The following is a 14,761-nucleotide window of genomic DNA, read 5'->3' as shown; positions in this document are numbered from 1 at the left end:
CACAAGCCATTGTCAGTGTGAAACAGTCCAAACTGATTGTGGTTCACAATCCACCAGCATTTCCAAATTGTTTTGACCTGTTCACTCCCCGCAAAACAACAGTAATTAACAATAATTAATGAACAAAAGTCATTTTCCCCAACCCTACCACTCACAAAACAGGAGCTCTAAAAATCTGGTTATATGTAAAAAGGTGAGAAAGAACAGGACATAGTGAAAAGAGGGGGCATGCTTTGAAATTGACAGGACCTGGGTTCAAATCTGCCACTGACACATGGTGGCTGTGTGACCCTGGCTAAGTCATAGGCCTTCTGGGTGCCCCAGGCGCTCTCTAAGAGTCTAAATTCCAGGCCAGCTGCTGATCTGCCTCAGTCCAGGCTATCCATGTCCGCTGAGACTCTGAGACCCCCCTCGATTCCTTCAGGACTCAGCTTCAGGACTCACAGAATGCCTTGCCTTCTTATGAGCTCTGTCTCCTTCCTCAAATAATCACCTAGATGATTATCTTTTTACATGTTATATCCCACTCCATCCCACAATGTCAGGAAAGCAGCGCAGTAGAAAGTCAAACCCCGACTTTGGAGTCACAGGGCATGGGTTTGAATCCCACCTTTGATATAACCTTTTCACCTTGTATAGGCGACTTCAACTCCCCAGTCCTCAGTTTCTTCATCTGGAAAATGAGGCCTAAATGACATGTGAGATCCCTTTTAACTATAAGTAAACCTTGAGTGAAGGAACAATTCTCTATTTTGCCTTGTGTTTCCAGTGCCTTGAATAGTATCTTATATACAGTCAGCATTTAATAAATGCTTGTTGAATGAGATTGGCTTTGATCACTGGAGGTCATGTCCATGTTAGAAGCTCCTTATAGCAAAGAAATCATAGCTACTGCCCCACCATGGTATGTGTCTCTGCCTGCCTGCCTATCTTTCTTGCCTTATTTCTTTTTCTCTCTCCCTCCTTCTCTCTTTCTCCCCACGTCCCTGTCTCTTTTTCTCTCTCCTTCCATATGTATATGCGTATACATATATCCATACATATATGCATGCACATGTATACATGCATACACATACACGTATGTATATATGACCTCAAGTGAGATTGTGTTTGCATAATGCTTTGCAAATTTAAAAATACTCAAAGAATATATGTTAATATCATTGGCATAAGATCAGAGAGTTAGAGCTGGGAAGGACCTCAGATCATCCAGTACAATCTCCTCATTGTACAGAGGAGGAGACTGAGGGTCAGGGAGGGAAGTGGATTACCCAGGGACTCATGGCTCTTAAGTGTTGGAGGTGGGATTCAAACTCGGGTCCTCTAACTCCAGAGACAGTGTTCTTTTACAAATCTTTGCTCTACCAAGCCTGCACTGATGCACAGTTAAAAGATGGAGTAATTCTGGAGAAATAATCAAAATACTATCCCTTTTGTATTCCCATCTCCCTCTCTTTGATTTGAGGTGGATGGCAGAGGTGTCGACGAGAGCTACATTTGTCTCTCTGGGTCTGTCCACCTCCAATCTCTGGGATTTTATGACTAAATAACCGATCCCAGAAATATTTGTTTAATACACTCTGCGTGAGTCTCTCAGTTCTGGTTTCCAGAATGATTAAAGCAAGGGAATTTGGCTTCCTCAGGACCACGAGCACTAATGATGCAGGTTTCCTCCTGGGGGCTGTGCTTGTAACAGGCCGTCATTCCTATCACGAGAAGCCGAGATGAAGGAGAACCAGGATGTTCTGCAGTGTGGTCTTCGGTGACAACGGCTTTGCTGATTTCTTTTTCCTTTTCCCTTACAGGCGTCATCTTGGGAGCTGTATGTGGAGGTCTTCTTCGCCTGGCGTCCCCCATCCACCCCGATGTCGTCATGTTAATAGCGTTCCCGGGAGACATCCTCATGAGGATGTTAAAAATGCTCATTCTCCCTTTGATCATCTCCAGCTTAATCACAGGTGAGATGGCTAGGATGAGGGAGACACGTGGGCTCTTGTCCTGGCCCACCCACTCACCACAAACTGAAGATTTGAATCTAATTCAAATGGAGCAACCAGTCAGTAAACACTGTTTCTCTTGTATTGACTATCCTTGTTGGGGAAACTGAGGTCAGGTCTGAGTAGGTGGTAGGCAAGTTATTTCCCCTATCTGGATGACTGTTGCCTCATTGGAGAAATAAAACAATGTCTCCTACCCCCAATTACAGTTAATATGATCAGAGATTTAGATGGTGCAGCGGACAGAGTGCTGGGCCTGGAGTCAGGAAGACCGACGTTCAAATTCAGCCTCTGACACTAACTAGCTGTGTGACCTTGGGTGAGTCACTTAACCTCTATCTGCCTCAGTTTCCTCATCTATAAAAAGGGGTAATAATAGCACCTACCTCCCAGGGTTGTTGTCAGGACCAAATGAGATAATAACTGTAACGTGCTTAGCACATAGTAGGTGCTATATAAATGTTGGCTGTTATTATTATTACCTCCCAGGGTTATTGTGAGGATCAAGTGGGATAATATTTGTGAGCCATTTTCCAAACTTTACAGCAACACATAAATCCTGATGATTATTATTTAGAGATGGAAGGGACATCAGGCAACTTTTAGTACAGCCCCCTCACTTTACAGATGAGGAAACTACAGCCCAGACACTTGGTGCGACTTGTCCAAAGTCACACAGGTAAAAGTACCAGGGCCAGGATTTGAATCCAGGTCCATGACTCCCCAAGCCAGCATTCTTTTTACCGTACCGAGTTGAAAGCCCTGTTCTCTGAACAGCCAATCCAAATTGCCAGCACAGATGAGAACTGAAACAAAGCAGCATAAAATTAAAGGAGAAATCTGAAAGTCCAAGAAAATCTCCAAAACATGGCTGCCAGGCCACATAGAAAGATGTAGTCCCACCAAGGTGGAGACATGGCTTATGAGACACAGGGTTGATTTTTCGGTCACTAGGTCAAGGACTCGATAGTTTTTTATAGTGCATTTCACCTTGTTTGATTTAAGCCATTATTCGAGCCTGCCAGAATCTTTTTTGATTCTGTCTCTATGATCTGAAGCATTCATTTTCCCTCCCAGCCTTGATTCATCTGCAGATGATGAATGTCCACTCTTTGGGGCTGAATGTCGTAGTCAAGGACAGATAGCTAGGAGGGGTTAGGTCATAGTTTTCCCAGCTCTACTTCTTTCATCTCTAGGTCTGTCCGGCTTGGATGCTAAAGCCAGTGGCCGCCTGGGGACAAGAGCCATGGTCTACTACATGTCTACCACCATCATTGCTGCTGTCCTAGGAGTCATTTTGGTCTTAGCCATCCACCCAGGGAACCCTAAGTTGAAGAAGCAGCTGGGACCCGGGAAGAAGAATGATGAAGTGTCCAGCTTGGACGCCTTCCTTGACCTTATCCGAAATCTGTTCCCTGAAAACCTTGTCCAAGCATGTTTCCAGCAGGTAACTGAAAGTCTTCCTTTTTCCCACTGAATTTGACCTTCTTGCAGGTGTAGAGAGTTTGTCTTTAGGATTCTGGTAAGGAAAACTAAGGGATGATCTGAGTTGTGATCTCAATCTCTCTCCCTCTCTCCCTTTGTCTCTCATTGTCTCTGGCTCCCTATCTCTGTATCTCTCTCTCTATCTGATTCTCTCTTTCTCTGTCTTTCTCTCTGTGTCTCTATTTTTTGTGCTCTCTTTCTCTATGATTGTCTCTGTTTTCCCATCTCTGTATCTCTCTCTCTCTCTCTCTCTCTCTCTCTCTCTCTCTCTCTCTCTCTCTCTCTCTCTCTCTCCATTTCTCTGTCTCTGTGTATTTCTCTGTTTCTGCCTTTTTCCATTCTCCTTCTCCCTCACCTTTCTCTCCCTTTCACCCCTTCTTCCCATATATCTCTCTCCCTCTCTTTCTCTCTGTCTCTCTGTGTCTCTCTGTCTCCCTTCCTTCTTTCCTTGTACTTTTCTTGACCCACCTATCACTGCCCTATGAGTTCCTCACTCTTTTCTCCTAAAGGACATGATTATTCCAGGCTGTGTACCAGCTGAAGACACATTTTCCCTTCAATGCCCTTTCAGTGAGAGGCAGAATACAGAGTGGACATAATGTTGGACTTGGAGGAAGATCTGAATTCAAATCTTGCCCCTGACACTCACTAGCTGTGTGACCAGGAACAAGGCACTTTACTTTCCTAACCGTGGATTTCCTTATCTGTAAAATGGAGATAGCACCTGAAGTATCTATTTCACAGGGTTGCCATAAGGCTCAAATCACCTAATATCACCTAATAGTAAAACACTTGTCAAGCTTTTATGATTACTGTGTGTGACCTTCACCTCCCTAGGCTTGAGTTTCCTCATCTGTAAAATGGGGGGCTGGACTACATGCCCTCTGAGGTCCCTCTCAGCTGCAGCTCTATGGTCCTTATTATTCAATGCCCCCAGAAGCCCTGTCATCTGAGACTAGAGATCTTCAAGTGCCTATCACTTTGTTGGTAGCCACAGCATGGAGGGATACCAGCAAGTCTTCTATCCAAGCAGTTTTATCTTTCTGGGCAAAACCACTCAGAACCAAGCAATTAGTGGGCAGCCATATGGCTTGGTTTACTCTCCCAAGTCCTCCTGGCTTGCCAGAGATATTCTTAGATCTTTCCCAGATTATCTGGGCCCTGGGATGGTGGCTCCTGGAAGCTGGACAGGGTGGACAGTTGTGGAGGCGGGGGAAGGGGTAGACAAGGACATGTCTAAGTCCTCTTCCTCCTCACGCTAACTCACATCCTAATTCTAGGACATCCTACAGGCATGAAGGAGACACTCGTCACCCACTCTTGGTCAGGCATAAACTCTAACTTGTTTTTTTTTTTTTCCAGTGTGGGATGGAGAGTGAGGAGGGTGTTTTTGTTTTCACATAAATACTGTGTTGGGCCCCGGCCTCCCTTTTGACCAGTGGCCTGTGTTTGCAAAATGGCTGGCTAGTGTGAGAGAAGACTGTTCCACCATTCCAAGGGGGCTGACCCTTTGGACCTTCGCATCATTAGGACCCTATTCTGACCAGCTGAGCTCAGGCTCCCAGTACTCACTCCCATTTAAAAAAAGATCTCAAGTCCTATACTGTCCTGCAGAGAAGGAGCATCTCCAGACCATGCTTCGCAATTATTGTATTCCTTGGAACTTGAATTAAATCTGACCCCAACATCTCAGGATGGGTTGGAAAGGGGGTGGCAAGGGCACCCATGAAGCAGTATTATCCTGGCAGAGTGCATCTTCTCGGCACAGCGGTGTGTCTGGAGGGACGCTGAGACATTTGCTGTCTCATCTCAGTGACCCTGAGATGAGACAGCAAATGTAGGACATCGGGTAGGAGAGACTGGCCAAAGCCAATTCAGTTATAGAAACAAGACTTGTTTTAGGGCAATGGAATCTCCCATCTCAAGATGACCTCCAATCCAATCCAATAAACATTTATTAAGCACCTACTGTATGCCAGGCACTGTGCTAAACTCTGGGTTTGTACGTATTTGGTTTCTCAGCTTAACTTTAAAGATAGTCTCACTTCTCTTACTTCTTTTCCTTTTCGTTCCTAATGTCAAGAAGGGGACATGCTTGTTGATCACAAATTCCTAAAACTACAGAATTTTCTCAAGAGAGTTCTCTAAAGAGACGGTTATAATAATCACTCTGAGGTAAGCACTGCCACTTACTCATTGACAGCTAGGTGGTGCAGTAGATAGCGCACTGAACCTCTAGTTAGGAAGACCTGAGTTCAAATCCACACACGGACACTTAGCAGGTGTGTGACCCTGTGCAAATCACTTCACTTCTGTGTATGCCTCAGTTTCCTCAACTGTAAAATGCAGTTAATAACAGTACTTTGGCAGTGTTTGTCACAGTGCCTGGCACACAATAGGCTGTAAATAAATGCTCGTTCCCTCCTCTTCCCTAGTTCTGTGACCTTGGACAAGGCATATAACCTCCACCAGCTTCAGTTTCCTCATCTTTAAAGTATATATGGGTGGCTACGTGGTGCAGTGGATAGAGCCGAGGGAGACCTGGGCAAGTCACTCAACCTTGTTTGCCTCAATTTCTTCATCTATAAAATGAGCTGGAGAAGGAAATGGCAAACCGCTCCAGTATCTTTGCCAAGAAAACCCCAAATGGGGTGATGAAGAGTCGGGTGTAACTGAAACGACTCAACGATGACAACTACACACACACACACACACACACACACACACACACATATATAAATAAAATTATACCTATAGTATAACAGGACCCTGTCCTAGACTAACAGGAGAGTTACTCTAGGAGTGACACGGGGCTGGGCACCACATTTTAGGAAAGATATTTGGGAGCTGCTCACTGAGAAGCCTGTGAGCAATGAATCCAATTCCTGCTAAGAAAATGGTGGGTATCTTACCATCTCATCTTGTCTAGTTTGCAGGAGAAGGAGGAGATCAGACTAGCCCTGTTAGCTATAATAACAGTGTGTGTGTATGTATGTGTATGTTGTACATGTATGTATTCTATGTGTGTGTGTTGTGTGTGTGTGTGTGTGTGTGTGTGTGTGTGTGTGTGTGTGTGAAGGGAACAGAAAGATGGTGAACATCTGGTCATGATCTCCATATAATCCAGGAGTTCTTAACCTAGGGTCCACAAATCTGTTTTTTAAAAGATTTTGATAACTGTATTTCAGTATAATTGTTTTTCTTTGTGATCCTATGCATTTTTGACATTTAAAATCATTCTTCCAAAGAGGGACCCAAAGGCTCCTTCAGATGGCCAGGGATCCATGACACAAAAAACGTTAAGAAGTTCTAACCTAATCCCTCTCCCAGGCTATGATGAGTGGGGAGGGCAGGGGAGTTCCTTAGGCTCCTTTATAAAACTTGTGAAATTAACCTCACATTGGTTCATGAGTGTCATTTTCTTTCTCACTCCCTCAGATCCAAACAGTGACCAAGAAAGTGATGGCCACCCCTAAACCAATGAAGAAGTCAATGCAACCAGCTCCATCCTCTCTCTGCTGAATGATACGAAGATGGAGGCCCCCGAGGAAACCCAGCTGATTATTAAGAAAGGCTTGGAGTTCAAGGATGGGATGAATGTCTTAGGTAGGCAACCCCTTCCTCCTTTTATTATGTGGCTCTTTCTTTGCTTGTCCACCCTACTTTGGGTAGAGATTACTGTTTTGTTAAACTGACTCACTTTTTCAGCAGGAAGAGGAAAGGGATGTGGTTCGATCTGAAGACAGAGTGATGAGACTGTGGACCATAATGTATCAGACTTAGAGAGAAGAAAACTGGGGTCAGATCCTGCCTCTGATACTTCCTAGCTGTGGGAATGTAGGCAAATCACCATTTGCCCTAATAATGATATTTATTATAGTAAATATTACAGTAAATATTTACCTTGCAGGGCTCTTATGAGGCTCTTTGCCTTCTATCCCCAGCTCCTGGCACATGGTAGACCCTTCATAAGTACTTTTTGATCGATGAGATCATGTGTGTAAAAGGCTTTGTAAACTTTAAAGCACTATGTTAATGTGAGCTATTCATTTTCTTACTGCCTCTCTCCAGCCATCACTCCCGGTCCAGTATTTGCCTCTGCCACCTCTTCCTACTGTTTATTTTATTCTTTAAGGTTTGTAAAACACTTGACATATGTTACCTTATTTGATCTTCACAAGAACCTGAAGTACTATTATTAGCCCCATTTTATAGATGAGATCAGTGAGGCACAGAGAGGTTGAGACTCTCCCAGGGTCACAAAGCTGCAAAGTATCTGAGGCAGGATTTGAACTCCCATCTTCCTGACCCCAAGTCTAGTATTCTACCCACACACTTACTGCCTCTACCTCAGAGCCTGGCCCCTGGCAGAGGCACTGAGTTAATCCTTGCTGAGTGCTCATCTTTCTCTGGGCCAGTCATCCTCCTCCCTGCATTCTCCCCCTTTGGCAGACAGGCTTTGTCCCCTAGTACTGCTATGATTCCCACTGGGTCATTACGCGGATCCAGTGAAAAGTCAATGCCATTGTTGTCTCTAGAAGGTACATGATGATTTTAATGGGATGATGGTGCCTAGAAGGGTGTGGGTAGTTAAGGATGTGAGAGGAGGAAAGGGATGATAAAAGGGATAATGGAAGATAGGAGAGGGACAGAAAAACCAACCCCCCCTTACTTAAATCAGTATTTCTCCTGGTGCCAGCCCAGCCGTTCTGTCCGTATCTCCCATCTCTGGGAATCACTGCTTAGATATCCCTTTGATTAGGGCCCATCTGGAGATGGATACAGGGGAACTCCAGCTGCCAATGTCCTTCCCAAAACAAAATCCTGTGTTTGTTGAAAGGATCCATTCTGTTAGGAGAGAGGGGGAGAGAGAGAGAGAGAGAGAGAGAGAGAGAGAGAGAGAGAGAGAGAGAGAGAGAGAGAGAGAGAGAGAGAGAGAGAGAGAGAATGGTGTAGTGGAGAAAAGAGAAAAGATCAGCCTTCAACTTCATAGTCTGTTACTTCCTAGCTATGTCACTATGGGCACATTACTTAAATCTCTTTGAACCTCAGTTTCCTCATCTGTAAAATGGGATGAGGCTATTAGGAAAGTAAGTTAGAAAACTTAGTGTCATAGAAACAGGACCTGAAGAAGCAAGCACCTACTGTGAGTCCAGGCCCCGTGTGAAGTTCTTGACAAATAGCGTTTCATTCAATCCTGACAAAGACTTAGCCATTTTATTGTTGAGGAAACTGAGGCAAACAGGGAGGGGTGTAGTAACATAGGAGTCTGAACTGGATGGGACCTAAAAGTTCCTCTAGTCCATCTTCCTCATTTGACAAATTAGGGCAACTGAGGCATGGAAAAGATTTGTCTGCAGCCACACAGTTAACCATAGAAAGCTTGGATTTGAGCCTGGGTTGCTTGGCTCCTCTAATCCACCCAATAAGTAACAGTAATCACAAGAAGAAGCAAGCAGGAGGGGCGGAGGGATTTTCCCTCCATTGGCAAGGATGTTTGTCCAGCAACATCCCATGTCCCCACTACCAGACAGCCGTTCTGCTCCCCAGTTCGGGTCTCCACGACCCTCTCAAGCCATTCTCTGTGGAGCCAGGACCCCCCCTGCTTTGTGAAATGCTGCACCATTTGCAGGAGTGACCCAAACAGTTTCTTACACAGCCCAGAAGAGATGCAGCCTTGTGAAGAATGGGGTCAAGCCTTGGGCATGAATCACCCAGGAGGTTTCCAGAGCTGTCTTCCGATGCTGCAGATTCTGGGAAGCCACCTAACCTTGAGGGGGGGCTGCCGAGTTCCAACCCGAGTTCATTCACATAGGACTTGGCGCTCCGGTCAGATCTGGAGATGAATTGCTCACATCAGTCAGGCCCCCATATAGGGGAGTCCGATTGGTTATGCGATGTTTACAGAGGGAAATGAGAAGCCTTGGATTGTTTTCCAAGGGCAGTGTAAAACTTCGGGAAAACCACAGGCAGCCTCCTGAGAGACTTCCCATTTAGAAATCCCAGCAGAAAGCCCGGTTCTTTCCTAGTCCCTCTCTCTGGAGGGCTGCCACTATGTTTTCTTCTTTTCTTTCCTTTCTTCTTCTTCTTCTTTTTTTCTTTCTTTCTTTTTGGCCTGGGAAAGGCTGAGGGTAAACCCTCACAACAAAGGAGGGCAGAGCCCTGATTCTAGAGCACTCACTCTTTTTAGCTTAAACCACTTCTCTGTGGGCTGGCCACCAGAAAAAGATGCCACAAATCATCTCTGAGAACTGAGGTTCCCACCATTCCTGAGCTGGGAATCTTTGGCCTTTGATTTCACTTCCCCCCAGGGTGTTGAAGAAGACTTCTGCTGGTATTTCCAACATGAACAAAGCAAAAATTTGTCCCACAGCATTTCTTCCAGGGATATTACAGATTCTCATGCTTAAGAGAGACCTCACAGGCCAACCCATACTCACCCAAGGATTCCCTCTAAGATCATACATTTAGAACTTGAAAGTCAACCTGCTTATTTAACAGATGAGGAAAATGAGGCCTGGAGCATATAAGTGGCTTACTCAAGGGCACATTGCTCATAAGTGGAAGAGCCAGGATTTGGACCTGAGTGCTCTGACTCCAAAACCAGCCCACTTTTTACTGTGCAATTACTTTATAACATAACCAACAAGTAGGTGTCTAAACATTGTTCATAGACCCCTACTACCTCCTGAAGCAGCCCATTCCACTTTTTCCCCTTATGTCAAGCCTATATTTTCTTCTTTTCAATTTCTATCCATTCTCCTGCTCTCTGGGGTCCAACAGAAAAAGTCACATCCCTCTTTCACATTGCATCCCTTTGAATGCTTGGTGATAGCAATCATGTCCCCTTAAGAGAGGGGCTCTTAACCTGAGGGAACAGATTGTACAGGGTCTGTGAACCTGGATTGGTGAAAAAGTGACATCTTTACTTTCACTAACCATACAAGAATTTCACATTTCTTTCAAAGGTCCAAAGGAACCAAAGGTTCACTAGACTGTCAATGGAGTTCATGACACCCAAAAGGTTAGGAAGGCCTTCCCTAGGCCGTCTACTCTCTAGGCTTAATATCACTTTTTCCTTCAATTGCTTCTCGTATATGGAAGGATTTTGAGGACTTCATTATCCTGTTTTTCTGTATATTCTCCAGTTTATTCACAATCTAAAATGTGGTTGTCAGAGCTAAACCCAGTCCTGTGGCTGGGATGTCTCCAGACCAGAGGACAGCAGGCTTGGACATGGTGCCTCTCTTGATGCAGCCTGAAATTGTCTGGGGCTGGTGCTTCCTAACCGTGTATCTGGACACACCCATTTTGAAGTCTGTTTGATGGAAAGTTTCCAGATCTGTCCTGGATCCAATTTTCACAAAGCCTAGGGCTTTCCTACGCCCATCACTCTCTCCTTGGAGGCCCTCAATTGGTTCTGCTGACAGTGTATCCAAGAAGAATTGCTAATGATCAAATGGGTACCATTGGCAAATAAAAGCATCAGGTTATGTTTATGTCCTAAGAACTTTGTTTCCTAGTCTTTATGAGAGATCTCTTACCTCCACCAATGTTAAAAGATGCTAAGGCAGCTGGGATTGTTTTCCACGTGTGATATGATGGAAGTGGTGATGGTGATGGGAGAAAGAAGGAGGCAGGGTTAATGGCAGAGAACTTATATTAGAGAAATAATGTTAATCCAATTTTGCTGGGAGCAAAAACTGTTGTGTTTACATAAACCCCAACCAGTTAAACAATGAAAAATGGAATCAAACCAGTTATTTTCTTATTTAGATTCAGAGAGAGAGAGAGAGAGAGAGAGAGAGAGAGAGAGAGAGAGAGAGAGAGAGAGAAGGGAAGGAAGGAAGGAAGGAAGGAAGGAAGGAAGGAAGAAGGAAGGAAGGAAGGAAGGAAGGAAGGAAGGAAGGAAGGAAAAAGAAAATAAGCCATTTGTTTAAATCTACACAAACTGATTTGTTATGTATAGACCAAGGGTAGTCTTGGCTTCTTCAGCAATGCTTGATTAATTTCACAATGAGGCTTGTGCCAATATCAAAAGAATGAAAATGGATCTCATTGTTTTAAGAATTCTACATCAGATTTTGAGATAGCAGAAGACACCCTAGGATGTCCTTACAAGAAGTTAAAGAAAAACATGGTCTTGGTGTAGGGTTTCAATAATGCAACTTATAGAAACATTCTCCTGGCTCTGAAGCTGGAAGAGCCAAGTCTAAAGTCATCTCCATACTTTATTCCCTGCGTGGCTTCGGATGAGCTGCTTTGCCTCCCTAGCTTCAGTAAAATGAACGGCTGGACTAAATGGCTTTTGAGGTCCTTTCCAGCTCTAGAGCTGTGATCCTTTCATCCCATGAGCTCTCTGGACCTTGGTTCTTGGTGTGTAAAATGAAATGGTGGGCCCAAATGATCTCTAAGGTCCTCTTGGGCTCTACACCGATGATGTTGTAAGACTTCATTGAGAACATCTGCTAGCTGCCCCCCACCACCTTCATACTGCAGTGCGGGCTCTAACATTTGCAGTCTGATCCCCAAGTCCCAACAAGCCTTTCCCTGATTAATCCATGATTATATGGATTTCTATTATGAGTGATATCATAGGCAGGGAGGAGAGGAAAAGGCATTAACCAACCTTCAGATTGGAATGAAAATGAATTCAGCCGCTTAATGATTCTAATAGTGGCTTGTATCACAATCTTGCTCATATGGAAAATGTTAAATATCCGAGGAGAAGGCATTTCCATTGTGAAATATAATGCATTTATTTTCAATGATTAATTATTAGGCTTATAGGTCTAGGTGGTGCAATGGATAGAGTTCTGGGCCTGGAGTCAGGAGGACTCACCTTCCTGAGTTCAAATCTGGTCTCAGACACTTACTATCTGTGTGAAATGGGGCAAGTCACTTCACCCTGTTTGCCTCAGCTTCCTCACCTGTAAAATAAGCTCAAGAGAGAAATGGCAAACCACTCCAGTATCTTTGCCAAGAAAACCCCAAATGGGTTCACAAAGAATTGGACATGATGGAAACAACAACAACAGACCCATAAGCTGTTATTCTCTGAACATTGTGGTGCAAGAAAAAGAAAGGTGGATTTGGAGTCAGGGGACCTAGGTTCAAATCCTTCTCATTAATCAGCTGTGTGACTCTGGGACAGTCCCTCTTTTTATGCCTCAGTTTTCATTCATCTATAAAGTGAGGTTAGACTTCATAGCCTTAAATCTCCCTTCTGCCTCTAAATCTGTGGTTCTAAGATCTTCCCACATTTGGGGTCTTGGATAATTCAGTTCAACAAATATATGTTGCGTACCTGCTGTGTGTCAATCATTGTGTTGAATGATGAGGGTACATGTACAAGAATGAGAGTATTCTTATCCTCAGGGACCTTACGTTCTACTGGGGAGGTAGCAGAAGTAAAGTACAACACATATACAGAATAGGAAATATAAAACAGATTCAGAGTAATCATTTTGAGAGGGAAAGAGAAGATAAACAACTAAAGGAAAGATCAGAAAGGCCTTATGTAGAAATGGCCTCTGAGCTGCATTTCAAAGGCCTCTAGGGATTCTAAATGGCAGAGTTGAGAAGGAAATGAATGCATTCCAGACAGACATGGGAGCCAGCTGGTAGAAAGGCGTGGTGACAAGAGACGGAGCTTTGAGTTCCAAGCAAAATCAGCATTTGTTAAGCATTTGCTATGTGCCAGGTGCTCTTCTAGGCACTGAGGCTGCGAATATAAGCAAAAAGAAAGGCAGTTCATACCCTAAAGGAGCTTACCGTGGAAGAAGACAAACCCACAAAATGGACCAAAAAAGCAAGGGATCGGAGGTTGGAAGTGAGATGATGATGATACCCATGCAGGGGTATGGTACTGAAGTCCAGAAAGGCAGAAGCAAGGAAGCATGGACAGCCTGGACACCTTCCCAAAATGGAGGCCCTGGGAGGAATTCACCAATGGGAGAAAAGGGTTGGCATCATGGTAAAATGGCCCTAGATGTTAAAGAAATTTCCAGGGTTAGAATACAGCTAAGGAAGAATGCTGAAGTCCACAAAGTCAGGAGCGTATATACAAATATTCAGAGAATAGCTCGCAAGTCACTTTGGCTGGAGTGGAGAGAGTGGGAAGGACAGTGACATAAAATCAGCCTGGACAAGTCACCAAAACTCTCTGGTCTTCAGTTACCTTGTCTTTCATATGTGAGTTTGAAACTAAATCACCTCTAAAGTCCCTTACAGATAAGAGTGTTAACAACAGACTTTGGGACAAGAGGAGAGGAAATATTCGCACACATACATATGTATGGGTATGTCTGTGCACATACTTAAATTTTATACATGTGTGTATGTATGTATATATGTATACATGACATACTTTTAATTTAATTTACATTACCAACACCTTTTCCATCACTTTCTTTAGTCTAGACAAAATAATAAATCAAGTCACGACTTGTAGAATTTTCTGATTTCTGAGATGTGAATGCTCTCACTGAAAAATTTAGCATTCAGCTCCTTTGATCTGATTAGAATTGGTTTCAGCACATCCCTGCTTACAGCTTGCAGTTTATGAGTCTATCATCTGAAGTGGCAATAAAAGGGGCAAAACATCTTCTTTATCTTATGTCCTTTCATGTGATGTGATTCATCCAACAGGTCTGATAGGTTTCTTCATCGCTTTCGGCATCGCCATGGGGAAGATGGGAGAACAGGCCAAGCTGATGGTTGATTTTTTCAATATCCTGAATGAAATTGTCATGAAATTAGTGACCATGATCATGTGGTAAGTGGGACTTGTTTATACCTGGTTCTTCCAAAAATATAAGGATGGATTCACTTATAGATTATAATGGGAGAATCTGAAAAGTAAAAGAGAGCTTAGAGATCAGAGACTGATCTCTCATCCAATGCAAGAATCCCCTTTATGATCTCCCCAACAAACAGCCATATACCTTATAGCTAAATATGTCGAGAGTACACCAATTTTGTTTGATGTAAAATTGGCCAAAAGTTCCAGCCCCAGCAGCACTTCATGGGTCTTCTCAGTTTTATTACTGGATTGATGCATATGATAGCCAAGGATACTATGACAGAGTCTGCTGGCTGTATAGTTTAAAAGCCCCAGGGGCCATCTTTAACTCTTTGGGGATACATACCCCAGCCAGCCACACCTAGTCAGCTAATTATAAAAGTCCTTCGTCATTTTGAAGTCTGTGTTTCGAACTAATTTTCTCTTTCTATGGGTCTTAGTCCATCAGTTTGAGCAATTTGAATTATGGTCCAAA

At 43.8% G+C, this 14,761-nt stretch overlaps 1 protein-coding gene across 1 annotated transcript in view; it reads left to right on the top strand.

The window, feature by feature from the left end:
• Positions 1-14,761, top strand: part of SLC1A2 (solute carrier family 1 member 2) — a 172,318-nt gene that overhangs the window by 103,301 nt on the left and 54,256 nt on the right. The window contains 5 exon segments of the mRNA XM_020963926.2: positions 1,806-1,958; positions 3,194-3,444; positions 6,921-6,960; positions 6,963-7,088; positions 14,133-14,259. Coding sequence (XP_020819585.1) covers positions 1,806-1,958; positions 3,194-3,444; positions 6,921-6,960; positions 6,963-7,088; positions 14,133-14,259 — 697 coding nt within the window.

The sequence above is a fragment of the Phascolarctos cinereus genome, unplaced genomic scaffold, assembly GCF_003287225.1.
Source record: "Phascolarctos cinereus isolate Bilbo 61053 unplaced genomic scaffold, phaCin_HiC Scaffold_9;HRSCAF=440, whole genome shotgun sequence".
NCBI classification, from domain to species: Eukaryota; Metazoa; Chordata; class Mammalia; order Diprotodontia; family Phascolarctidae; genus Phascolarctos; species Phascolarctos cinereus.
Note: the sequence above shows the minus strand (reverse complement) of the source record. Positions and strands in the feature narration are given on the sequence as shown.